Genomic DNA, 26689 nt, shown 5'->3' with positions numbered 1-26689 from the left:
CCTAGTTAGAATACAGACAAAAATGGTTGCGTAACGAGTATTTAAAGCGGATCTGTGTGTATAGATGCATATTGTGGAACACTCCATAGAAAGTAAAAGTCACTAAATAAACTCACCTAGACGAATACAGCACCCTGCCGTCCTGATACAGCCTAACGAACTTGTTCGGGGTCGTTATAGTGTGCAAATACGACTGCTTTCCGTTGTAAAAATAAGTGTCGGGCTTCCAAATCCTCCCGAGCATCGAGATACTCAAAGCCAAAGTGTCGTTCGTGTCCCCGGGGAAGGCCAATCGTCGATCCACCCAAGATTGACGGAAGTAGCAATCCATCGAATACGTCTAGATCAACAAGTCGTGCGATTAAAATCCTGGATTAACATTGTGCTGGGATGTGAATGTTTAAAGGTACGGATTTTGGAAGGGAGCCAGCAGGCGGGGCGGAAACGGCGAAAGCAAACGCAAGGAAGCAAAAACACGAACGAATTCTTGCTTTCATAGCCAGATGAAAATTAAAACGGGGACTACACATGCAGATAGAGAAAAGTGAGAGATGGGAATTTTCGGATAAAAGGCGATATATTTATTGATAACGTTCTTTTCTTTTGTTGATGGGATTCGAGTTAAAAAAATTGGTCGAAGGTTGTTTGTATAGAACTTTTCTCGCGTCTGAAATGCACGCGGTTCTTTGATAAATTAAAAAAAGTTTGCGTTTCAAGTTTTAATTATGCAGTTTTTCAATTTTGAAATTTTTATATTTTGCAATTTTTCGATTTGAGTTTTTCGAGTTTTCTATTTTAAGTTTTCAGTTTCCCGATTTGCAATTTTTCGTGTCGATTTTTATTTCCTTTATTTTTTCAATTATTCGGATTTTCAATGTTCAATTTTATAAATTGTTTTCAATTTTAGTTATTCAATTTTCGTTTGTTTAATTTTTCGATTTGCGATTTTCAATTTTTCATTTTTTTTGTTTCTTCAATTTTTCGATTTTTCATATGTTGAATTTCTTCAATTTTTTATTTCTTCAATTGTTCAATTTGCAATTTTCCGTTTTCATTCTTTTGTTTCTTCAGTGTTTCGAGTTTTCAAGTTTAAATTTTTCAATTTTCCAACTTTCGAATTTCTGCAGTTTTTCGTTTTATTAATTTTTCGATTTGCGACTTTCAGTTTTTCATTTTTTTGTTTCTTCAGTTTTTCGATTTGCAGTTTTTCGAGCTTTCAAGTTAAAATCTTTCAATTTTCCAACTTTTGAATTTCTTCAGTTTTTCTCTCATTTTTTTGTTTCTTCAGTTTTTCGATTTGCAGTTTTCCGAGTTTTCAAGTTTAAATTTTTCGATTTTCCAACTTTTAATTTTCTTCAATTCTTCGATTTGCGATTTTCAGTTCTTCATTTTTTTGTTTCCTCTGTTTTTCGAGTTTTCAAATTTAAAATTTTCAATTTTCAAACTTTTGAATTTTTCAATTTTTTAATTTTTCAATTTTTCGATTTTAATTTCTCGAGTTTTTTATTTTAAGTTTTCAGTTTTCCGATTTGCAAATTTTCGTGTCGGTTTTTTTCCTTTATTTTTTTCAATTATTCAATTTTTCAATGCTTCAATTTTATAATTTTTTTTTAATTTTAATTTTTCAATTTTCGTTTGTTTAATTTTTCGATTTGCGATTTTCAATTTCTCATATTTTTGTTTCTTCAATTTTTCGATTTTCCATAAATGAATGTCTTCAATTTTTTGTTTCTTCAATTTTTCAATTTGCGATTTTCCATTTTCATTGTTTCTTCAGTTTTTCGAGTTTTCAAGTTTAAATTTTTCAATTTTCCAACTTTCGAATTTCTGTAGTTTTTCGTTTTATCAATTTTTCGATTTGCGATTTTCAGTTTTTCATTTTTTTGTCTCTTCAGTTTTTCGAGTTTCCAAGTCAAAATTTTCCAATTTTCCACCTTTTGAATTTCTCCAGTTTTTCGTTTCTTCAAATTTTCGATTTGCTATTTTCAGTTTGTCATTTTTTTGTTTCTTCAGTGTCTCGATTTGCAGTTTTTCGAGTTTTCAAGTTTAAATTTTTCAGTTTTCCAACTTTTAAGTTTCTTCAATTTTTTGATTTGCGATTTTCAGTTTTTCATTTTTGTTTCCTCAGTTTTTCGAGTTTTCATGTTTAAATTTTTCAATTTTCCAACTTTTGAATTCTTCAGTTTCTTGATTTCGCAATTTTTCGATTTCTGTTTTCATTTATTAAGTTTACAATTTTTCGATTCGCAATTTTTCGTTTCGGTTTATTATTGTCTTTATTTTTTCAATCATTCGATTTTTCAAGGTTTCTATTGTATTTTTTTTTCATTTTTATTTCTTCAGTTTTTTGATTTCCTATTTTTCAATTTTTCATTTTTCTTATTACGTCAATATTTAGATTTTGTTTTTGTTTATTCAATCATGTGTTTGTTAATGTGAGTTTTTGTTTTCAAATTTTTCATTTTTCCTATTTCCCAACTCTTGGATGTATGAGTTGTTTGATTTTGTAAATTTTCGATTTACAATTTCACGAGTTCTCAATTTTTAGATGTTTTAATTTTTTTTATTTCTTTAATTTTTCAATTTGCAATTTTTCGTTTCGGTTTTCATTATTTTTATTTCTTGAATTTTAGAAAATTTTTCAGTTTTCCGATTTTCCAACATTTGTATGTTTAAACTTTTAGATTTTGCAATTTTCCGATTTGAAATTTCTCGGAGTTCCCAATTTTTAATTTTTCAATTTTACGATAAGAATCGAGTTTAGAGGTTTCATTTTAAATTTTTTTCAGTTTTCCGATTTTCTAACTTTTGGATCTTTCAATTTTTCGAATCTTTGATTTTTCGTTTCTTCAGATTTTCGACTTACAACTTTTAGTTTCGGTTTTAATTTTTTTATTTTCAAAATTTTTCGTTTTTCTAAAGTTTCCATTTTATAGTATATATTTTGGTTTTACAATTTCACTTTTCGTTTTTTCAATTTTTCAATTTTTATTTTTTTTTATTACTTCAATTTTATAATTGTTTTCAGTTTTCCGATTTTCCAGCTTTTGGGTGTTTAAATTTTTTGATTTTGCAATTTTTCGATTTGAAATTTTCCGGAGTTCTCAGTCTTTAATTTTTCAATTTTTAGATTTTTCAATTTTTCATTTCTTTAATTTTTCGATTCGGTTTTTCATTTTTTTTAGAATTTTTCGATTTTCCAATGTTCCGATTTTATAATTTGTTTTTTCAATTTCAATGTTATCGATGTTTCGTTTTTTCAATTCTTCATTATTTTTATTTCTTGAATTTTATAGAATTTTTCAGTTTTCCGATTTTCCAGCATTTGATTGTTTAAACTTTTAGATTTTGCAATTTTCCGATTTGAAATTTCCCGGAGTTCCCAATTTTTAATTTTTCAATTTTTTATTTATTTTGCTTCTTCAATTTTACGATAAGAGTCGAGCTTCGAGTTTTCATTTTAAAATTTTTCAGTTTTCAGGTTTTCTAACTTTTGGATGTTTCAATTTTTCGAATCTTTGATTTTTGATTTCTTCGGGTTTTCGACTTACAACTTTTGGTTTCAGTTTTAATTTATTTATTTTCATAATTTTTCGTTATTCTAAAGTTTTCCATTTTATGTTTTTTTGGTTTTACAATTTCACTTTTCGTTTTTTCAATTTTTCAATTTTTATTTTTTTTTATTACTTCAATTTTATAGTTTTTTTCTATTTTTCGATTTTTCAGCTTTTAGGTGTTTAAACTTTTTGATTTTGTAATTTTTCGATTTGAAATTTTCCGGAGTTCTCAATCTTTAATTTTTCATTTCTTAAATTTCTCAATTTTTCAGTTCTTCAGTTTTTTGATTCGGTTTTTCATTTTATTTTTAAATTTTTCAATTTTTCAATGTTCCGATTTTATAATTTTTGGTTTTTTCAATTTCAATTTTTTCGATTTTTCGTTTTTTCAATTCTTCATTATTTTTATTTTTTCAATTTTATAAAACTTTTCAGTTTTTCGTTTAACCAACATTTGGATGTTTAAACTTTTAGATTTTGCAATTTTCCGATTTGAAATTTCCCGGATGACTTTTGGTTTCGGTTTTAATTTTTTTATTTTCAGAATTTTTCGTTTTTCCAAACTTTCCATTTTATAATTTTTTGGTTTTACAATTTCACTTCCGGTTTTGCAATTTTTCAATTATTATTTGTTTTTTATTACTTCAATTTTATAATTTTTTTCAGTTTTCCGATTTTCCAGCTTTTGGGTGTTTAAACTTTTTGATTTTGCAATTTTTCAATTTGAAATTTTCCGGAGTTCTCAATCTTTAATTTTTCAATTCTTAGATTTTTCAGTTTTTCATTTCTTCAATTTTTCGATTCGGTTTTACATTTTTTTTTTCAGAATTTTTCAATTTTTCAATGTTTCGATTTTATAATTTTTTGTTCCTTCAATTTCAATTTTTTTGATTTTTTGTTTTTTCAATTTTTCATTATTTTTATTTCTTCAAGTTTACAAAATATTTCAGTTTTCCGATTTTCCAACATTTAGATTATTAAACTTTTAGATTTTGCAATTTTCAGATTTGAAATTTCCTTTAATTTTTCAATTTTTCATTTTTTTATTTTTTTTTGTTAATTTTTTTCTTCAATTTTACTATAAGAATCGAGCTTCGAGTTTTCATTTTAAAATTCTTCAGTTTTTCGATTTTCTAACTTTTGGATTTTTCAGTTTTTCGAATCTTTGATTCTTCATTTCTTCAGATTTTCGAATTACAACTTTTGGCTTCGGTTTTAATTTTTTTATTTTCCTAATTTTTTGGTTTTTCAATTTCACTTTTCGTTTTTCAATTTTTCGTTTTTTTTTATTACTTCAATTTTATAAATTTTTTCAGTTTTCCGATTTTCCAACTTTTGGATGTTTAAACTTTTAGATTTTGCAATTTTTCTATTAGAAATTTCCCAGAGTTCTCATTCTTTAATTTTTCAATTCTTAGATTTTTCAATTTATCATTTCTTCAATTTTTCGATTCGATTTTTATTTTCTTTTTTTTCAAAAATTGGGTTTTGTCAAAGTTCTGATTTTATACTTTTCTTTGTTCAATGTAAAATTTACCAATTTTTGGGTTTTTCAATTTTTCACGTTCCAAATTTTCGATTTTTCAATTTTTAGATTTTTTAATTTTTCGTTTTTTCATTTTCAGTTTTCACTTTCTCTATTTTTCAATTTTTCGTTTCTTCAATTTTTGATTTCCAATTTTTCTAGTTTTTATTTTAAATATGTATCTAATAATAATCATAATTTTTAAAATTTTCCACTTTTTGAATTTGACTGTTTTAGAATTTTTCCATTTTTCAATAATTGGATTTTTCTTCAGTTTTCGGTTTTTAATTTTTCAATTTCTCTATATTTAATTGAACAATTTTTCGATCTCTTTTTAACCATTCTGTGATTTTTTTTTTAATTTTAGGTTTTCCAGCTTTTTGAATCGATTCCTTCTTCTTCTTCGGCAGCTTTTCGTTTATCCACCTTTTTCCGATTTTTTTATTTTTTCCAATTCAATTTTTCAAATCAAATAATTGAAAGAATTGCAGATTGTAAAATTAAAAAATCAAAAATGAAGAAACAAAAAATTATAAAATGAAAACTTTGAAAAATCGAAAAAAAATATAGAAAATTAAAGTATGAAAAATCTTGTAGAAAAACGAGAAAATGAAAATTAAAAAATTGGGAAAATGAAAAATAAGAATCAAGAACTTAAAAAATTGAGGAAAGGAAGAATTGAAAAATTTGTAGGTCGAGAAATCGAAAGATGTATTTTGAAAATTAAAGTTTCCAAAACGGAATATTATGAAATTGAAACAGTGAAAATGGAAAAATTGAAAATTAAAGAATGAAAAAACGGAAAATTGTAATATCAAAACAATCTAAAATCTAAGAAAAGTGAGTCGTTCTTGATTTAATCAATGGAATAAACTGCCTCATTCATGAATTTTTTGAGTCACTCTGTATAAGTAATTTTAAAAACTATGAGTGGTGTGCATTGATAAACCACAAGTATAGAGCTAACAAATTGACTGTTGTAAATTTTGTAGATGACGTCATTAAATTGTTGGTAGGGATGGTGACCCAATTTTTGGATGGCGTTTTACGATATACATGTCAGTCCTAATAGACATACAAAATTTGATAACAATTTGTCTAATAAAAGTCCGGACAGACGACAGATAGACAGACAGACAGTCAGCTTCTGCTCGTGAAGTAAACCAAAGTTTTGATGAAACTTCCAGGAGCAACATTTCCCCACATATTTATTTATCATGCCCGTAACATGCATCTAGTAGTTCGCCCGATTCCACTAAACGACAAGCTCCCAAACTTCTTTAATTAAACAAACTGAAACAGTATGATTAATGTTTACCATATCGACTTCGGAGATTGGGCCCATGCTGCGCACCATGATATCAACTTCGACGATTGCGGGCGGGCCTAGATGTAATCAGCGATAAAAGACATAAATCTTACGTTTGTTTATTTGCCGTACCGCCAAAGTCCGGCCTGATGCTGTTATCGTATCCCCGGAGCAGATTATCGAGGAGCGTCGAAATGTTCTGGTGATTGTTGATTTGCGGCGCCCTGGAAGATTGTTTGAGGGACACACCTGAACTGGTTTCAAACTTGGTTAGCAACGAAACGGCCAGCCAAAGTTGAAACCGCTTCATCCTGTTGCTGAAACAAAGGATCAATTTTCATGTGGATTTTTAGAGAGGGTCGGATTGAAACTTTGTCGAGGCGATCTCGTTCCAGGCAACGGACGACAATGGGGTAAAATAATAAGCCGTAAATCAGAAATAAATAAATGGGGATTTCGAGAGTTATCTCGCTTTTCTGCTGTGCCGGCCACACTTAAAGGGATATTATCATAATTATTTTAAACCGCAAACCACCACACAGAATATTTTCACGTCAACGGACAATTTCTGAATCAACGACAAAAAATGTTCTTTGACCGACCACATTTTATTTATTTTTGTTATTACAATCGTAATAAGGCATAAAATTTTTCATTTCGCCTCAAATTAATAAATGCGTTTATTGCGTCGTAAAATGTTATAACCGGCTAATTTTAACAGAAAACATCAAGCAACATTAATTTGTCGCGTTCAAAAAGGTAATAAATATCTCCTCGAATTGCCAAGAGGTGTATATGAGAAGCTTGACACGCGAAAAATGGATATTCACTTTATTTTATTTTTAAAATAAAACGAGCTCTGAAAGAGACACATGTCTGGAACAAGTATCTGGAAAACAAAATGTTGGATCTGTATTAATTCACGTTTAAAAACAACAATGTCCTGTCAGATTATTTCACTAAACGGTTTTCATATTTTTTAATGACAGTTTTGTTTCTCGAAAAAAATCCAAAAAATCAGATTCAGTACGCAAGAATTACGTTAAAGTTTTGTAATTCCAGAATAAATTTTAGTATTTTGTCAAATTTTGAATGATTTTGTTGGTAAATAAAAACGTACTATAGAGGTTGTATAAGCAGTTTATCGTTGTGTGTAAATCAAATACTGATGAATGTCTTCTCGTCCCGGAAAGTGAGGAACTGCGGCTCTCTGCTTGATCCGCTCATCGTAGAATAAATTGTATCAATTGCCGTAATAATTAACGTAAAAATCTGGAGGCCAAAAAGAAGTACGTTCTGTTACAAAATTTGCATGAAATTTATTTCGCAAAATTATGACATTTCAATATCGCGATGATTCGAAATCCAAAAAGTCGAAAAATTGAAAAATCCAGAAACTGAAAATTTTTCAAAATGAAAGTGTTCAAAAATTGATACATTTTTCATGAAAAATCGAGAAAATTAATAACCGAAAAGTCGAAACATTTTTCAAATCGATTTAGAAAATCGTAAGATCGAAAAAATAAAAAATTCGAAAAATAGGTAAATAGAAAAATTGAAAAATCTAAACATCGAAAAAATGGAGAATCTAAAACCTCAGTTGAAATCGAAAAGTTAAAAAATAAAAAAATAAAAAAATTAAAATAAAAAAGAAATGGAGAAATTGAAACATCGAAAAACTGAAATATTCGAAAAATCCAAAAATCGGAATTTCAAAAAAACTGAAAAATCTAAAATTCAAAATTCGAAAAATAGCAAGATTGAAATATCAAAAAGCCGAAAAATTGAAAAATTAAAAGTCTAAACTTCAAAAATCTAAAAATTGAAATATCGAAAAGTAGAATATCGCGAAATCGAAAAATCCAAAAATCCTAAATTCAAAATATTCAAAGATGCCGAAACTGAAACATCGGTAAATTGAGAAATCGAAAAATTAAAAACCGAAAAGTGGAAAAATCGAAAAATTAAAAACTGAAAAGACGGGGAATTGAAATCGAAAAATAAAAAATTTGTAAACGTCAAAAATTAAAAAGTCGAAAAATTTTCGATTTATAATTTTTTCGATTTTTCAATTTTTGATCGAAATTTCAAAAAATTGAAAAACCGACAGGTCAAGAAGCGAAGGATGGAAAAACCGAAAAGTCGAAAAGTCAAGAAGTCGAAAAATCGAAAAATTGAGAAATCGAAATAGGCTAAAGTCGAAAAATCGAAGAAAAGTTAAAAATTGAAAATGTGAAAAATGTTAAATTAACAAAAATCTGTAAAACGAAAAATGGAAAAATTGAAAAATAAAAATATCGAAAAACTGAAAAATCGAGAAATCGAGAACTCGAAAAATCAAAAAATTGGAAAATCAAAATATCAGAAAATGGAATAATCGAAAAATTAAAAAATCGGGAAATCAGAACATCAAAAAATTTAAAATTTAAAAAATGGCATGTCGAAAAACTGAAAAATCGAAAAATTCGAAAAATAGGTAAATAGAAAAATTGAAAAATCTAAACATCGAAAAAATGAAGAATCTAAAAACCTCAGTTGAAATCGAAAAGTTAAAAAATAAAAAAATTAAAAATTTAAAATCATAAAAAATAAATGGAGAGATTGAAACATCGGAAAACTGAAATATAGAAAAATTTTAAAACCGAAAATCGAAAAATCAAAAATCAAAAATTATAAAAAGGAAAAATCAGAAAATTGTAATACCGAAAAATCTAAAACGGAGAAGTCAGAAAATCGAAAAACCCAAAAATCGGAACTTCAAAAAAACTGAAAAACCTAAAATTTCAAAATTCGATAAGTAGGAAGACCGAAATATCAAAAAACCGAAAAATTGAAAAATTAAAAAGCAAAACTTCAAAAAACTAATAATTGAAAAATCGAATAAGTAGAATATTGAGAAATCGAAAAATCAAAAAATCCTAAATTCAAAATATTGAAAGATCCCGAAACTGAAACATCGGTAAATTGAGACATCGAAAAATTAAAAACCGGAAAGTGGAAAAATCGAAAAATTAAAAACTAAAAAGTCGGGGAATTGAAATCGAAAAATAAAAAATTTGTAAAAGTCACAAATTAAAAAATCGACAAATTTTCGATTTATAAAGTTTTCGATTTTTCAATTTTTGATCGAAATTTCAAAAAAATTGAAAAACTGGAAGCTCAAGAAGCGAAGCATGGAAAAACCGAAAAGTCGAAAAGTCAAGAAGTCGAAAAATCGAAAAATTGAGAAATCGAAATAGGCCAAAGCCGAAAAATCGAAGAAAAGCTAAAAATTGAAAAAGTGAAAAATTTCAAATTAACAAAAATCTGCAAAACGAAAAATGGAAAAATTGAAAAATAAAAATATCGAAGAACTGAAAAATCAAGAAATCGAGAACTCGAAAAATAAAAAAATTGGAAAATCAAAATATCAAAAAATCAAAAATTTAAAAAATGGCAAATCGAGAAACTGAAAAATCGAAAAATTGAAAAATTCGAAAAATAGGTAAATAGAAAAATTGAAAAATCTAAACATCAAAAAAATGAAGAATCTGAAAACCTAAGTTGAAATCGAAAAGTTAAAAAATAAAAAATTTAAAATTAAAAAAAAAAGAAATGGAGAGATTGAAATATCAAAAAACTGAAATATCGAAAAATTTTAAAACCGAAAATCGAAAAATCAAAAATCGGAACTTCAAAAAAACTGAAAAATCTAAAATTTCAAAATTCGAAAAATAGGAAGACTGAAATACCAAAAAACCGAAAAATTGAAAAAGTAGAATATGGAGAAATCGAAAACCGAAAAGTGGAAAAGTCGAAAAATTGAAAAACTGAAAAATCGAGGAATTGAAATCTAAGGATAAAAAATTTGTAAACGTCAAAAATTAAAAAATCGAAAAAAATTTTTCGATTTTTCAATTTTTTATAGAAATGTCGAAACATTGAAAACCCGAAAGGTCAAGAAGCGAAGCATGGAAAAACCGAAAAGTGGAAAAGCCAAGAAGTTCAAAAATCGAAAAATTGAGAAATCGAAATAGGCCAAAGTCGAAAAATCGAAGAAAAATTGAAAAACTGAAAAATCGAAAACTGAGGACTCAAAAAATCGAAAAATCGACATCAAAAAAACTGAGAAATCTAAAATTTAAAAATTGGAAAAATAGAAAATTTGAAATACAAAACCGGAAAATTGAAAAATTAAAAATCTGAACTTCAAAAATTTAAAAATTGAAAAATCGATAGAGGAAAATATCGAGAAATCGAAAAATCCCAAAATCCTAGATTAAAAATATTGAAATATCCTAAAACTGAAACATAGGTAAATTGAGAAATCGAAAAATTAAAAACCAAGCAGTGAAAAGGTCGAAAAATTAATAAATTGAAAAACTGAAAAATCGAAAAATCGAGAAACTGAGAAATCGAAAGATCGAAATTTTATAAACGTCAAAAATTGATTTTTCGATTTTTCAGTTTTTCATCAAAATTTCAAAAAAATGAAACACCGAAACGTCAGATAACGAAGCATGGAAAATCGAAAAGTCAAGAAGTCGAAAAATTGAGAAATCGAAGTAGGCCGAAATCGAAAAATCGAAGAAAAGTGATAAACTGAAAAAATGAAAATTTTCAAAATAACAAAAAATCTATAAAACGAAAAATCGAAAAATTGTAAAACCGAAAAATCCACATATCGAAACATCAAAAAAATTAAAAATCTAAAATTTAATAATTTGCAAATATGGAAAAACTGAAAAATTGATAAATCGAGAAATATAAAATTTAAAGAATCGAAAAATTCAGTACATAATTGAAAATTTGAGAATTTGAAAATGGAGAAATTGAAAAATCGACAAATTGAGAAACCGGGATTTATGAATACGTGTTGAATTTTTATTTAATGTTCGAGATTTCTGGAGAAAGAACGAAAGTTGAAGATTTTTTGGCTTCTCGATTTCTCGATTTTTTAAGTTTTTGATTTCTCAATTGTTGAACATTTCAAGTCTGGGAATTTTTTAATTTCCGGGTTTTTAAATTTTTCGATTTTTTTAGGTTTATCTGGCGATTGTTCTATTCGTATTGTTTAAGTAGTGCTTAGTATTAAGGCGCTTGTAACGTATGTCTTTGATTTTTACCACTTTAATAAAAAACAAAAAATTAATCAAAGCTTAATTGAAGCGAAAAATTGATGTCATAATTTTACACTGAATTCTGAATCTGTTTCTTTTTTAATGAATTACTCATTGTATAATATGATCCAATTATTTAGAAATAGCCGTGCCTAAATACCGAAACATTTTTCTTTTCCTAAGAAACTTTGGTCCCTAAATACTTATAAAGGGCAGTCTACATCTTAAAGCGGCGATCTAATAGTGGGTCGAATTTTTTGCGGCATTTTTTAAACTTGGGTTTTACTTTGTCGGACAAATTCCGGAAAAATACACAAAGACTTTGTGAAATTATTAGCTTTTATGTCGTTGTTCCATAAGATGGATTAAATTTTTGGCTTGCCAAAACATCCCTTCGGGAAGTTAAGACGTGACGTTTTATCGTCACAGAGCTTGGAGATTTTTCCGCCTAATATTGAAATAGTGAAAATAATTCGACAAATTGAAACGAACCCTTAAAATATATTCTACAAACTGTGAAAGGATGAGGAAAAAAAATGTAGCTGCGAAAAATTTTTATTGGCAAAAACCTGGACGTACGACAGGACAAAGAATGGCTACATCGGAGGATCCATGTTTTGAATTTCTTCGATTTCTTCCTTGACGTTACAGAGACAATCCGGGTTGTCGCACTGTCTGTTGTCGTCCATATTTTCGTCGCCGTCCTTGTGGTCGTCGGGATACGGGTCTGCACACCACATTATCATCATTATTATTATTACCAGTGTTCATTTACCTTTACTCAGGTCATCCCCTCTCTTCTCCTCGCCCCGGTTTTCTCTATCCCCGGCGCTCCTTCTCCTCCTCCTCCTCCTTCTCTTCTTCTCGCCGCCTTTCCTTCGCCGCCTCCGCAGCTGCTTCACCGGGAAGTCGCTGTCGCTGTCGCTGAACCTCAGGCTCTCCGAGTCGCTGCCGTGGTGCCTGTGGGCGCGCACCGGGAGCACGGCGTGATGCCGCCCCCGGCGCCGCCGCCGCCGCTTCTTCGTTTTCTGCATCCTCTTGCGCCTCCGGCACTCGGCGCAGTCCTTGAAGGGGTCCAGGATGCCGATGTTGATCCTGAACTTGCCGGCACGCTGCTTCACGATGCCATTAGTCGTGGCGTGATTAAGGGCTCGTCGAACCTGGGTGGATAGATTTCGCGGTGCCGGAAACGAATCGTTGTGGTGGAGCGAGGATTTCACATGAGTGACGATTTTGTTGCTGTTGGAGCCGCCGGTTTCCTTCAGCTCGTAGATGGCTTGCAGGACTTCGGGTAAAAAACGTGGTGGGCGGGTGGTTTTTTTCATTGTGTGTCGCACGGGGTCGGTTTTTTGCCTTTGGTTTATTATTTAGAGGAGGTCGAGGGATCACTGATAAAGATAATTTTGAATTTGTTTTATCTGAAGAGTAGAGCTTTAATTTTGGATGGGGTGACTTTTCAACACTTACCGAAATAAATTTTGGACGTTTTGGTAAACAAAGCGTTGTTAGGAAAGCGAAAAAGCAGAGCCGGGGCGATTTTTGCATTAAACAGTCCAGAAAACACGTATGTGCCATGACGGTCTTATTTACCATTGAAATTTTTAGAAACCTCAAAAAATTTGAATTTCACAGCGAATATTTAGAAAATGCTTGTCGGCGTAATTTTAGGTCCTTTGGTGTTTTATTTTTGGATAAATTTAAAGAAATCTCGTGTTTTGTTGCTGGATGAACTTGAAAAAATTTTTTGAGCGTTTAGTGTTTTATTTTTTACGAATCTGAAAAAGTCTTGAGTGCCGCAGTGTTTTTATTGTTTTTGTGGACATTTTTTGTAAACTATTTAAAACAATTTTGAGGGACTTGGGTGTTTTATTTTTGGAAAATTCTGACCTGACCTGCTTTTGAGTTAATTTTGGGACCCCTGCTATAGTTTTGGAAATTTCATTCTACCCTATAAAATTTTATTGACGATAATGAGACGGATAGTAGTACAATGGTAAGAAATATTTATCGCTCCAACAAGTTCACTCGAATTTGTCTGAGAACATTTACCAGGTAGTTCTACTCATAAAATAATGGTCATTTCTGTTCATGAGTAACGATTGTCCCTGTCCGGATCTGCATTATTCTGCTTTCTAACCTCTGGGGATTTCCGGCACGCGACAACTTAAGTTGTAAATATCTTTTGCTATTGTACTACTGTCCGTCTCGTTATTGATAATAAAATTTTATAGGGTGCAATAAAATTTCCAAAACTATACTTGGCAAAAATAAGACGAATTTTGTCAAATGATCAATCTTAGAATTATTCGATCTTACAATTTCCCGATTTTACAATTTTTCAATGTTTTGGTTTCTCAATTTTTCGATTTTTCAATTTCTCAATGTTTAATTCTTGATTTTTCATTTTGCCATTTCTCCAATTTTTCGATAAGCGATTTTTTGATTTCACAAGTCTCGAACTTACAATTTGGCAATTTTACAATTTCTCTGTTTTAAAAATTTGGATTTTTCGATTTTTTGGTTTCTCAATTTTTCGATTTTACAATTTTTTGTTTTAAAAAATATTCGACTTTTCAGTTTTTCGCTCTTGATATTTCGGTGTTTCAATTTTTCACTTCATCAATTCATCGACTAGACAATTTTTTGAGTTTGCTGTTTTTCGTTTTTCAATTTTTAGACCTTTTCAGTTTCTCAATTTTTAATTTTTCAATTTTTATTTCTTGAGCTTTTCGATGTAGTTTTTCGATTTTCAACTTATCCATTTTGATATATTTCTTCAAATTTTCATTTTATTTTCAATTTATCAATTTTTAATTTTTCACTTGTTCAGTTCTTCGAATCGCAATTTTTCCATTTTACAATTTTCGGATTTTTGCATATTTTGGTTTCTCAGTTTTTAAATATTCAGTTTCTCAGTCTTTAACTTTTGATATTTTAAATTTTCAGTCCTTCAATTTTTTAACTGACAATTTTTCCTACTATTTTTCGATTTTTTTACAATTTAAAATGATATACCTTCTACCCTTCATTTTCTTAGGATGTCATTTGCGAAAATTAGTTTTACCTCAACAGGTACTAGCCCCGCCCACCCACCCTCTCTTCTCTTAGTGCGTATCTTATTTGCCGAAAATCACTCATATCTTAGCGGGTACTAGCCCCGCCCACCCACCCTCTTTTTCTTAGAAAGTATGTTATGTGCCAAAATTGGTCTTATTTTAGCAAGTTCTAACCCCACCCACCCACCCTATCTTTTCTTAGAGGGTATGTCATCTGCCAAAATCAGTTTTATCTTACAAGGTACTAACCCCGCCCACCCACCCTCTCTTTTCTTAGAAGGTATGTCATCTGCCAAAATCAGTTTTATTTTAGCAGGTACTAGCCCCGCCCACCCGCCCTCTCTTTCCGTAGTATTATTTTCGTTGTAATTATTGGCTTCTTTTCAAGAACACGATATTTGAAACAAAAATCTCCTCAAGTTTACCATTTCATATTGTAATTATTTTATAGTTGAAAGAAGATTATGTGTATGTACTAAGAAAATCGAAGGATAAGCCCCACCCACCCGCCCCGGTCTCAATTCTAATGAATTTTTTATTCGTTGTGAGATCGGGGGGCGGAGCTTATCTGCAAAGTTCATATTTCTCTACAAGAAAACTACACATATTAAGAAAAACAAAGCCAAAGTTTAAGCCCCACCCACCCGCCCGATTTCATTTGTGACGAATTTCTTATTCGTTGTGAGATCAAGGGGCGGAGCTTAACTGCAAAACCCATGTTTGAGACATGATCGTATTGTAGAAAATAGACTATTTTGAGAAAAAATAGGGAATGAATATTTTTATTCTCTGAAAAGCAAAAGAAGATCGAAAGAAGAAGCAGAAGAAACCTAAAACGTGTTTAAAATGGTAAATTTTGGTAGAAAAATATGGATTTTGCAGTTAAACTCCGCCCTTCTATCTGACAACGAATAAAAATGCATCACAATTGAGGTAGGGGTGGGTGGGTGGGGCTTAATTATTGGCTTCTCTTCAACAACACGACATTCGAGACATAAATTGAACTTCAAATTTACCATTTCATATTTTAATTATTTTATTGTTGAAAGAAGATCATGTGTATGTACTAAGAAAATCGAAGGATAAGCCCCACCCACCCTCCCCGATTTCAATTCTAATGAATTTTTTATTCGTTGTGAGATCGAGGGGCGGAGCTTATCTGCAAAGTTCATATTTCTCTACAAGAAAATACCATGTTTTAAGTATCATGTGGTTGAAAGAAAACTACACATATCAAGAAAAACAAAGCCAATGTTTAAGCCCCACCCACCCGCCCGTTTTCATTTGTGACGAATTTCTTATTCGTTGTGAGATCAGGGGGCGGAGCTTAACTGCAAAACCCATGTTTGAAACACGATCGTATTATAGAAAGTAGACTATTTTGAGAAAAAAATAGGGAACGAATATTTTTATTCTCTTAAAAGCAAAAGAAGATCGAAAGAAGAAGCAGAAGAAACCTAAAACACGTTTAAAATGGTAAATTTTGGTAGAAAAATATGGATTTTGTTGTTAAACTCCGCCCTTCTGTCTGACAACGAATAAAAAATTCATCACAACTGAGGTAGGGGTGGGTGGGTGGGGCTTAATTTATTGACTTCTCTTCAACAACACGACATTTGAGACATAAATTGAACCTCAAATTCGCCATTTGATATTTTAATTATTTTATTGTTGAAAGAAGATTATGTGTATGTACAAGAAAATCGAAGGACAAGCCCCACCCACCCGCCCCGATTTTAATTCTAATGAATTTTTTATTCGTTCTGAGATCGGGGGGCGGAGCTTATCTGCAAAGTTCATATTTCTCTACAAGAAAATACCATGTTTTAAGTATCGTGTGGTTGAAAGAAAACTACACATATTAAGAAAAACAGAGCCAAAATTTAAGCCCCACCCACCCGCCCGATTTCATTTCTGACGAATTTCTTATTCGTTGTGAGATCAGGGGGCGGAGCTTAACTGCAAAACCCATGTTTGAGACATGATCGTATTGTAGAAAATAGACTATTTTGAGAAAAAATAGGGAAAGAATATTTTTATTCTCTTAAAAGCAAAAGAAGATCGAAAGAAGAAGCACAAGAAACCTAAAACGTGTTTATTTTGCAGTTAAACTCCGCCCTTCTATCTGACAGCGAATAAAAAATTCATCACAACTGAGGTAGGGGTGGGCGGGTGGGGCTTAATTATTGACTTCTCTTCAACAACACGACATTTGAGACATAAATTGAACCTCAAATTCGCCATTTGATATTTTAATTATTTTATTGTTGAAAGAAGATTATGTGTATGTACAAGAAAATCGAAGGATAAGCCCCACCCACCCGCCCCGATTTTAATTCTAATGAATTTTTTATTCGTTCTGAGATCGGGGGGCGGAGCTTATCTGCAAAGTTCATATTTCTCTACAAGAAAATACCATGTTTTAAGTATCGTGTGGTTGAAAGAAAACTACACATATTAAGAAAAACAGAGCCAAAATTTAAGCCCCACCCACCCGCCCGATTTCATTTCTGACGAATTTCTTATTCGTTGTGAGATCAGGGGGCGGAGCTTAACTGCAAAACCCATGTTTGAGACATGATCGTATTGTAGAAAATAGACTATTTTGAGAAAAAATAGGGAAAAATTATTTTTATTCTCTTAAAAGTAAAAGAAGATCGAAAGAAGAAGCAGAAGAAACCTAAAACGTGTTTAAAATGATAAATTTTGGTAGGAAAATATGGATTTTGCAGTTAAACTCCGCCCTTCTATCTGACAACGAATAAAAAATTCATCACAACTGAGGTAGGGGTGGGTGGGTGGGGCTTAATTATTGACTTCTCTTCAACAACACGACATTTGAGACATAAATTGAACCTCAAATTCGCCATTTGATATTTTAATTATTTTATTGTTGAAAGAAGATTATGTGTATGTACAAGAAAATCGAAAGATAAATGTCAATTCTAATGAATTTTTTATTCGTTGTGAGAGGGGGGGGGCGGAGCTTATCTGCAAAGTTCATATTTCTCTACAAGAAAATGCCATGTATTAAGTATCGTGTGGTTGAAAGAAAACTACACATATTAAGAAAAACAAAGCCAAAGTTTAAGCCCCACCCACCCGCCCGATTTCATTTGTGACGAATTTCTTATTCGTTGTGAGATCAAGGGGCGGAGCTTAACTGCAAAACCCATGTTTGAGACACGATCGTATTGTAGAAAATAGACTATTTTGAGAAAAAATAGGGAAAGAATTTTTTTTTTTCTTAAAAGCAAAAAAAGAAGAAGCAGAAGAAACCTAAAACGTGTTTAAAATGGTAAATTTTGGCAGAAAATGTGGATTTTGCAGTTAAACTCCGCCCTTCTATCTGACAACAAATAAAAAATTCATCACAATTGAGGTAGGGGTGGGTGGGTGGGGCTTAATTATTTGCTAGTCTTCAACAACACGACAGTTGAGACATAAATTGAACCTCAAATTTACCATTTGATATTTTAATTATTTTATTGTTGAAAGAAGATTATGTGTATGTACTAAGAAAACCGAAGGATAAGCCCCACCCACCCACCCCATTTCAATTGTGATTAATCTATTTATTCCTCGTGAGGCGGGGAGGGCGGAGCTTAAATGCAAAAGATTTTCTCCACAAGAAAATATTATGTGAAACATATATTAAATTTCGCGTGGTGAAAGAAAACTACACATATTAAGAAAAACGAAGCCAAAATTTAAGCCCCACCCACCCGCCCGATTTCATTTGTGACGAATTTCTTATTCGTTGTGAGATCAAGGGGCGGAGCTTAACTGCAAAACCCATGTTTGAGACACGATCGTATTGTAGAAAATAGACTATTTTGAGAAAAAATAGGGAAAGAATTTTTTTTTTCTTAAAAGCAAAAAAAGAACAAGCAGAAGAAACCTAAAACGTGTTTAAAATGGTAAATTTTGGCAGAAAAATGTGGATTTTGCAGTTAAACTCCGCCCTTCTATCTGACAACAAATAAAAAATTCATCACAATTGAGGTAGGGGTGGGTGGGTGGGGCTTAATTGTTGGCTAGTCTTCAACAACACGACAGTTGAGACATAAATTGAACCTCAAATTTACCATTTGATATTTTAATTACTTTATTGTTGAAAGAAGATTATTCTATATGTACTAAGAAAATCGAAGGATAAGCCCCACCCACCCGCCCCATCTCAATTGTGATTAATTTATTTATTCCTCGTGAGACGGGGAGGGCGGAGCTTAAATGCAAAAGATTTTCTCTACAAGAAAATATTATGTGAAACATATATTAAATTTCGATGGTGAAAGAAAACTACACATATTAAGAAAAAAGAGCCAAAAATTAAGCCCCACCCACCCGCCCCGGTTTCAATTGTGATCAATTTTTTATTCGTTGTGTGATAAGGGGGCGGAGCTTAACTGCAAAATCCATGTTTGAGACACGATCGTATTATAGAAAATAGACTATTTTGAGAAAAAATAGGAAATGAATATTTTCATTCTCTCAAAAGCAAAAGAGGATCGAAAGAAGAAGAAGAAAACCTAAAACATGTTTAAAATGGTAAATTTTTGTAGGAAAACATGGATTTTCAATGAAACTCCGCCCTTCTATCTGACAACGAATGAAAAATTCATCACAACTGAGGGTGGGTGGGTGGGGCTTACTTATTGGCTTCTTTTTTTTATTGTATGGTTATTTTCAACAACACGATATTTAAAACATAAATCTCGTGGAAAAATATTGATAAGAGCTATCAAAAATCTTTGCAAAAAGAATTTTAAATATTGAGACTTGTTAAAACACTCATGGTAAATATCGTTGGAAAATTTTCTTTTCAACTGCTATAATATTTCTTGTTGTCGTAATTTATTTATTATTGTTTTATACTGTTACGTTGATCGGTGAATAATAACGGCATGGGTAAAATTCAACAATTTATTTCTCAGTAAGTCGAATTACACGACTAACTGCACAGCGATTATGTAGAAAATAAACCTCTATTTGAAGCTATACTTCCCTTCTAGAAGTTCCACAGTCGAGGTCTTTCTGGATTACGCATCGCGACTTCCGCTTCCGCTTCGACGATGAGTCATCATCGCCCATAGACGTCGTACAGGGGTGGCATATGCGTTTCTTTCCTAGCATTATTATACGTGACCCTAAACACGCTATATTTTTGGAATCAGTGGCGTCACATCAAATTTCGAGTCTGGACACCTTTTTTAATAATAACTGTAATGGCCAAACTCCAGTTCAGGCCGACCAATTAGTACACGATTCGTAAACGTCCGTCCCGAAACAAATTGAATTTAGATAACGGCACAAAACAAATTTTGTTGTCAGGAAAGTATCGATGCAATGCCTTGTCGATTTAACTACAAAGAACATAATAGGATGTTGTTCATCATCGGCTGGTCGTAATTGGATCAAGGCACCGAGTCCGTGTTGAAAGTGGATAAGTAGATTTTCCTAATTTCCCCTCGCATTTATCTCTTTTTCCGGCTGAACCTTCCAGTGCGCGGATTCCGATTGACGTTTGCGATTCCGCATCGAAAAAATCGCGGTTTTAATCACCACCTTTGACAATTCCGAGCTGCCGCAAAAAATCAAGCCTCGGATGGGTACATGGGTTCTGAACGCGATTTCCACGAGTTGAATCACTTTCTAAGCTTATTTACGTCACACCTCTTACATCCGCTCCCGGAGCAAATCCCGTTTGTCGCGAATGGATTAAATCTTAAACCGCTCACTGACGGCGCCCTTAAAAACGCTAAACATGTCTGGAATACGGGTTGAGGTGGGTCGACTTTTGATTTTTTTTTTTTTTGGTCTCGGTGGAGCGGGCACCTTCGATGATATTTCGAAAGCTTGACGAGTCCTGGGGGATGAGACACGCTTTTTTAATCTATAACATCAACACTGGGATTCTGCCAATTCGCAAGTAGTGGCTCTGGAAGATGAAATAAAAAATAAACAAAATTTAATTTCGATGAGCGTAGATTCATATTTCTTGGAATATCGCCGCGTCATTATTTTCTTGGAAGATATCATCCGGAATTAAAAAATATTTGCTTTTTGCAAAACTATATATAAAATATTACATTAGGCACCTAAATTTTCCTTATTTGTAAAAGAAAATATCAAAGAACCTCCTTCAATTTAATTATTAAGGAAAAATGAATTTGAGAAAAACACATCAAAGACTGGAATCACTCAGCTGTATAATCAGATAGTTATTTTCTATCGATTCGTAAAATGTTACCCTTTTCTCGTCTTATTGATGTACACGTAATTACTTTGATAAGTTTTTTTTAATTTCACTCAACGTTTTCATAGCTACTGAACGAAATCTTTTAAAATAAGCCGCTCCGGTTCCTGAATATGGCTTTCAGTGACTCGAATCAGCCGTATTTTAATAATTCAGCCGAACTTATTTTCCTCAATATTTGCCTTTTCTCTAGTACTGGAAAGTTTCAATATAATTTCTCCTTTAAAAAGACAGTGACGTCGGTTATTGGTAACTCAGAGGTTGCTGACTAGATTCGACGATTTATTTTGTGAAAAATTACAATCTCTTAATTTTCAATTTTTCCATGGGACGTTGAGAATCGAGAAATTGAAGAATTGAAAAACTGAAAAATAAAAAAATCGAGAAATAGAGAATTCGAGAAATCGAAAAGTCGAGAAACCAAAACATCGATTAATTAAGAAACTGAGAAAAGTTGAAAATTTAGAATCGTCTTAAATTGAAAAATCGAAAAACTTAAAAATCGAAAAAGTTCAAGATTGAGAAGTCGAAAAATCGAAGAATCGAAATATTGAAAAATCCCAAAACTGAAATGACGAAAAATTGGAAAATCGAATAATTGAAAAATTGAAATCGAAACATCGACAAACTGAAAAACTAAAGCATCGAGAAACAAAATTAAAAAATCGAGAAAAAAGTCAAAAAGTGAAAAACTGAAAAATTTTAAATAAAAAAAAATCGACAAATCGAAAATGATTAAAAATCCAAAAATTGAAAAGTCAAAAACCTGAAAAATTCAAAAATTGGAAAGTCGAAAAATTGAATGATTTAAAAACTGGAAAATCTAAAATTTGGAAAAATCAAAAATTTTAAAATCGAAAAATTAAGAAATTGCAAAAACTGAAACATCGGAAAATTGAGAAATAGAAAAATGTTTAAAATCGGGAAATCAAAATTTTGAAGAATCCAGAAACTGAGGAATCAAAACATTAAAAATCCCAAAACTGAAATAACGAAAAATTGAAAAATCCAAGAAAAATTGAAAATTCGAGAAGTCGAATCATAAAAAAATCTAAAAATCGGAACATTGAAAAATTGAAAACCTGAAATTTAAAAATCGAAAAATTGAGAGCTCGAAAAGCCAAAAAATTAGAAAAATTGAAAAACCGTGAAATGGAAAAATCCAGCATTAAAAAAATCGAAAAATTGAAGAGTCGAAAACCTGAAAAACCGAAAAATTTTTGCAAAACTGAAATGACAAAACAATAAATTAAGGAAAGGACGAAAAGGACGAAAAGAAGGAAAAAAACGAAAAAAACGAAAAGAACGAAAAGGACGAAAAGGACGAAAAGGACGAAAAGGACAAAAAGGACGAAAAAGGACGAAGGACGAAAAAGGACGAAGAATGACGAAAAAAACGGATGACGAAAAAGGCCGAAAAAGGACGAAAAAGGACGAAAAGAACGAAAAAGGACGAAAGAGGACGAAGGACGGTAAAGGACGAAGAAGGACGAAGAAGGACGAAAAGGACGAAAGAGGACGACAAAGGACGAAAAAAGTCTAAAAAGGACGAAAAAGGTCGAAAAAGGACGAAAAGGACGAAAAATGACGAACAGGACGAACAGGATGAAAAAGGACGAAAATGGACGAAAAGGACGAAAAGGACGAAAACGACGAAAATGACGAAAAGAACGTAAAATACGAAAAAACCGAAAAAGACCAAAAGACTGAAAATGACGAAAAGGGCGTAAAATACGAAAAAAACGAAAAAGACCAAGACTGAAAATGACGAAAAGGACGAAAAAACGAAAACGACGAAAAAGATGAAAAGGACGAACAAGGACGAACAAGGACGAGAAGGACGAAAAAGGGCGAAAAGGGCGAAAAAGGAAGAAAAGGACGAAAATGACGAAAAAGGACTAAAATGACGAAAAGGACTGAAAGGGCGAGAACTTAGGCAAAACATTGAAAAACTGAAAAATTTAAAAGGGAGAAAAACCGATAAATTATCGAAAAAAAGGACCAAAAAAACGAAAAAGGACGAAGGATGAAAAAAGACGAAAAATCCAAAATTTAAAAAATAGAAGAATTGAAAAACTAAACAATAGACAAAAATCAAAAATTCCAACACTGAAACGAAGAAAAGTTGAAAAACAGAGAAATTTAAAAATCCAGAATTTAAAAAATCGAAAAATTGAAAAATTTAAGAATTGAAAACCTGAAAAATCGAGAAAAATTCCAAAACTGAAATGACAAAAAATTGGGACACTGAATAATTGGAAAATCGAAAAATAGAAACATTGAAAAATTGAGAAATCGAAATATCCCACAATCGAAAAATCGAAAAGTCAAAAAGTGAAAAACTGAAAAATTTAATTTAAAAAAAACAAGGACGAAAAAGGACGAAGAAGGACGAAAAGGACGAAAAAAGACGAAGGACGAAACAGGACGAAAAAGGACGAAAAGAACGAAAAAGGACAAAAAGGTCGAAAAAGGACGAAGGATGAAAAAGGTCGAAAAAGGTCGAAAAATGACGAAAAAGGACGAAGGACGGTAAAGGACGAAACGGACGAAAGAGGACAAAGTGGACAGGAAAGGATGGAGAGGACTAAAAAGGAAGGAAAAAATTAAAATGTCGAAAAAATGATAAAGTTAAAAATCTGAAAAATCGAAAAATTTAGAAATCGAACAATTAAAAAATCGAAAAATTGAAACAATGTAAAATTAAGAAATCAAAAAATAAAAAATTGAGAAATTGAAAATTTTGAAAAATCTAAAAATTGAAGAATTGAAAAATTGGAAAAACGAGAAATCGAAATATGTACCAAAAATCGAAAAATTGAAAAATCTAAAATTCAGAAATGAAAAAATAGAAAAATCAAGAAATCAAAAAGTCGAAAAATCCAGGAATCGAAATATCGAAAAATTGGGAAATAGAAGAAAAATTAAAGAGTCGAAAAATTCAAAAATTCCGAAACTGATACATCGGTAAACTGAAAAACTGAAAAACCGAAAAATGGAGACGTCGCAAAATAGAAGCAAAAAATTAAAAAATCAAAAAAACTGGTTAAAAAACCTGAAAAAACGAAAAATTAAAATCGGGAAATTGAAGAATTGAAAAACTGAAAAATCCATAAATCTAGAAATAAAAATTTCGAAAAATCGAACATTTGACAAACCAAAAATCGTTTAATCAAAAAATTTAGAAATCGAAAAATGAAAATTTGGAAACGTCATAAATTGAAAAATCGAAAAATTGAAACAACGTAAAATTAAGAAATCCAAAAATGAAAAAATCGAAAAATTGAAAATTTGAGGAATCGAAAAATTGAAGAATTGAATTACTGAAAAATTCCGAAATGTTGAAAATTCTAAAGAGATTGAAGAATCGAAAAATTGAAAAAACGAGAAATCGAAACATCAAAAATGGAAAATTGAAAAATCTAAAATTCAGAAATGAAAAAATCCAAAAATCCCAAAACTGAAATATCGAAGAACTGATAAATAGAAGAAAAATTGAAGAATCGAAAAATTCAAAAAACTCAAAACTGAAATATCGGTAAATTGAGAAATCGATAAATTGAAAAGTCAAAAAATTAAAATGTCGAAAAATTGATAAAAATAAAACTGGTAAAAAACCTTAAGGAACTAAAAATTGAAATCGAAAATTGAAGAACTGAAAAATTGAAAAATCGAGAAAAAAATTTCGAGAAATCGAACATTTTAAAAATCAAAAATCGATTAATCAAAAAATTGAGAAATCGAAAAATTGAAAATTTAGAAACGTCATAAATTTGAAAAATCAAAAAATTAAAAAATCGAAATTAAAGAATCGGATTATTGAGAAATCCCAAAAGTGAAATTGAAAAATCGAGAAATCGATACATCAAAAACCGAAAAATTAAAAAAATTGAAAAATCTTAAATAGAAAATTAAAAAAAAAAATAAAATCGCAAATGTTAATGATGGAGAAATCGAAAAATCGAAAAATCGAAGAGAAATTGAAGAATCGAAAAATTGAAAAATCCCAAAACTGAAACATTGGTAAATTGAATAATCGAAAAATTAAAAAATCGAAAAATAGAAGTCGAATAATTAAAAAAAACGAAAAACTGAAAAATTAAAAACAGAATAATAAAAAAATTTAATATTACATAATTCAATTTTATTTTCAAAAATCTCGATATAAATGAAAACAAAAATCAACACAGATTCATAAACCACAAGTCTATAACTACGTTATTTCGATTTTCTTTCCAAAAATCTGCATCATCTACAGGATGTTTCTATCATACATACAAACTTTGACAACACTCGGTCCGATATTTTCATATTCTAATAAAAATCCTTGCCTAAATACTTATGGACTCATCCACCAAGATCGATTTTAAGCACCGTCCCAAGACTCGTTATTTATTCATTAGCGCCGGCCCCAAATCTGGATAAGCGAATCGCCTCGATACCATCTCGACCCAACATAACGGTTTTACGATCGACAGCCAGCCATCAGACAACGTGTTTATAAAAGACGAATTAAAGTTAAAATTGCTGCGGCTCGCACTTAATTAAACTAATGGAAAGAGAATTAAAAAATAAACCCCAACAATCAAAAACTTGTACAAATCTGATTAGGCCGCTTTTAATTACAAAGGTTAATTAAAAGTTTTATTTATTAAAAAGCAGACACGTCGGACGGTTGAAACGAGAGACGATTTAGGTGATTAGGGGCGATAGCGGTGCCCTGGGACGCAATTTGTGAAGGGCTTTGGGCGTATCTTATGGCAGGGGGCTGTAACGTGTCCTTCATATTTTCCTTGCATTAGATCGAAAATTGTTTAATAAAGTCGGGGCTAGAGAGCCGCTGGTCATAACACAGCTCGTAATATCCTGCAAGTCTTCATATTGAAGGATTAAGGAAGAATTGTTTGTCAAGGGCAGGAGGATTTTATTTATAAGGAAAAACTGGCATTTACATTGTTAGTTTGTTCAATGATAAATCATATTGGTGGTGGTGGTAGTTCACAGGAAAAATATATAGAAATGTTGACTAACAAGTGTGCATCAGGTTTTCCTTAATTATCGCTTACAAACAGCAACTCCGGTAAAGTTCGAACTTCTTTTTGTTTCTCAACTTGTTCCAATAATTATATTCAGTTTTGCTGGTTGTTAGAAGTTGAGCGCTGAAAACAACCGTGATGTATTTCTTTCTTTGTATAAAAGGAAAGAACGTGTTAACTTCGTATATTTGGTATCAAAATGCGCTTTTCTCATTGTATACGCCAATTTTAACTGAGTTTTAAAAAAAAAACGTAGGTATGCGATGGTAAATTGTATAAACTTGTTGAAATTGCTGAGTTCATTTGATTCAATTGGAAGCAATATCGAGAGCTATTAAAGTATCTGTTATTCACAGAAACCAAACGCTGGCATTACAGTGTGTTATTTTCAATTGAATTTCAATAATTGTACACATCTTTCCACTCATGTATTTTTTCGCGTGCATATTTAACAAAAATTAATTTTTTATGATTTTGATTAATTTTAATTTACTATATTCGAAAACAAATTGATTAATGCAATCTTCAAAATGTGTTGGTGAATGGCAAAATTTTATAATAATAATAACAATAATATTTATTTATGTCCAACAGTGTTTAAAACATCAATTACAGGACAAACCAACTAGATGTAAGGGAGACCTGAGAACAATGTTTGTTCTCATAACATCATACCTAAAGGTTAAGCAATGTGCCTTTTCGTCGCTTTATTAGTGCTTTTTAGTTGTTTTTTTTTTGTCATTTTTTTTTATCTCTTTTTTTAGCTTTTTTGGCGTCTTTCTTTTTGTCTAATTTCTTTTTTGTGGCAAACCGCAGTTTTTGTCGCCTTTCGCCATTTTTGTCTACTT

At 30.9% G+C, this 26689-nt stretch overlaps 2 protein-coding genes across 8 annotated transcripts in view; both read right to left on the bottom strand.

Moving 5' to 3' along the window:
• LOC135140974 (gamma-aminobutyric acid receptor alpha-like) overlaps positions 1-26689 on the bottom strand; it is a 90528-nt gene that overhangs the window by 40253 nt on the left and 23586 nt on the right. For 3 of the 5 annotated variants that reach the window (XM_064071734.1, XM_064071738.1, XM_064071736.1), the window contains exons 2-4: positions 6524-6708; positions 6401-6468; positions 117-340 (exon numbers count right to left, since the gene is read on the bottom strand). In XM_064071734.1, coding sequence (XP_063927804.1) covers positions 117-340; positions 6401-6468; positions 6524-6701 — 470 coding nt within the window. In that variant the 5' untranslated portion in view covers positions 6702-6708. Of the gene's footprint in view, positions 1-116; positions 341-6400; positions 6469-6504; positions 6709-26689 lie in introns of those variants that run through there. The other 2 variants (XM_064071735.1, XM_064071739.1) reach the window with 2 other exon arrangements.
• Positions 12032-12995, bottom strand: LOC135140956 (uncharacterized). Of its 3 annotated transcripts, XM_064071715.1 has the most exons (3): positions 12958-12995; positions 12266-12908; positions 12032-12217 (listed from the first exon to the last, which is right to left on the bottom strand). In XM_064071715.1, the coding sequence occupies exons 2-3, from the start codon at positions 12813-12815 to the stop codon at positions 12087-12089; spliced, it is 681 nt and encodes a 226-aa protein (XP_063927785.1). In that variant the 5' UTR covers positions 12816-12908; positions 12958-12995; the 3' UTR covers positions 12032-12086. The 3 variants fall into 3 exon arrangements, with proteins under 3 accessions (XP_063927785.1, XP_063927784.1, XP_063927786.1); XM_064071714.1 differs by lacking the exon at positions 12958-12995 and having other exon boundaries at positions 12266-12951; XM_064071716.1 differs by lacking the exon at positions 12958-12995 and having other exon boundaries at positions 12272-12951.

Source organism: Zophobas morio, unplaced genomic scaffold, assembly GCF_036711695.1.
Source record: "Zophobas morio isolate AGI-343-1 ecotype UQ-CSIRO unplaced genomic scaffold, CSIRO_AGI_Zmor_V1 ptg000041l, whole genome shotgun sequence".
NCBI classification, from domain to species: Eukaryota; Metazoa; Arthropoda; class Insecta; order Coleoptera; family Tenebrionidae; genus Zophobas; species Zophobas morio.
This window is presented reverse-complemented; position numbering and strand designations above follow the sequence as displayed.

Bases quoted from the DNA above. Each gene is read 5' to 3' on its own strand.
- LOC135140956 (XM_064071715.1), bottom strand. From the start codon at position 12,815: ATGAAAAAAACCACCCGCCCACCACGTTTTTTACCCGAAGTCCTGCAA. The intron at 12,218-12,265 runs GTAAATGAACAC...TGTGGTGTGCAG, and splicing joins AGGGGATGACCTGAGTAAAG to ACCCGTATCCCGACGACCAC.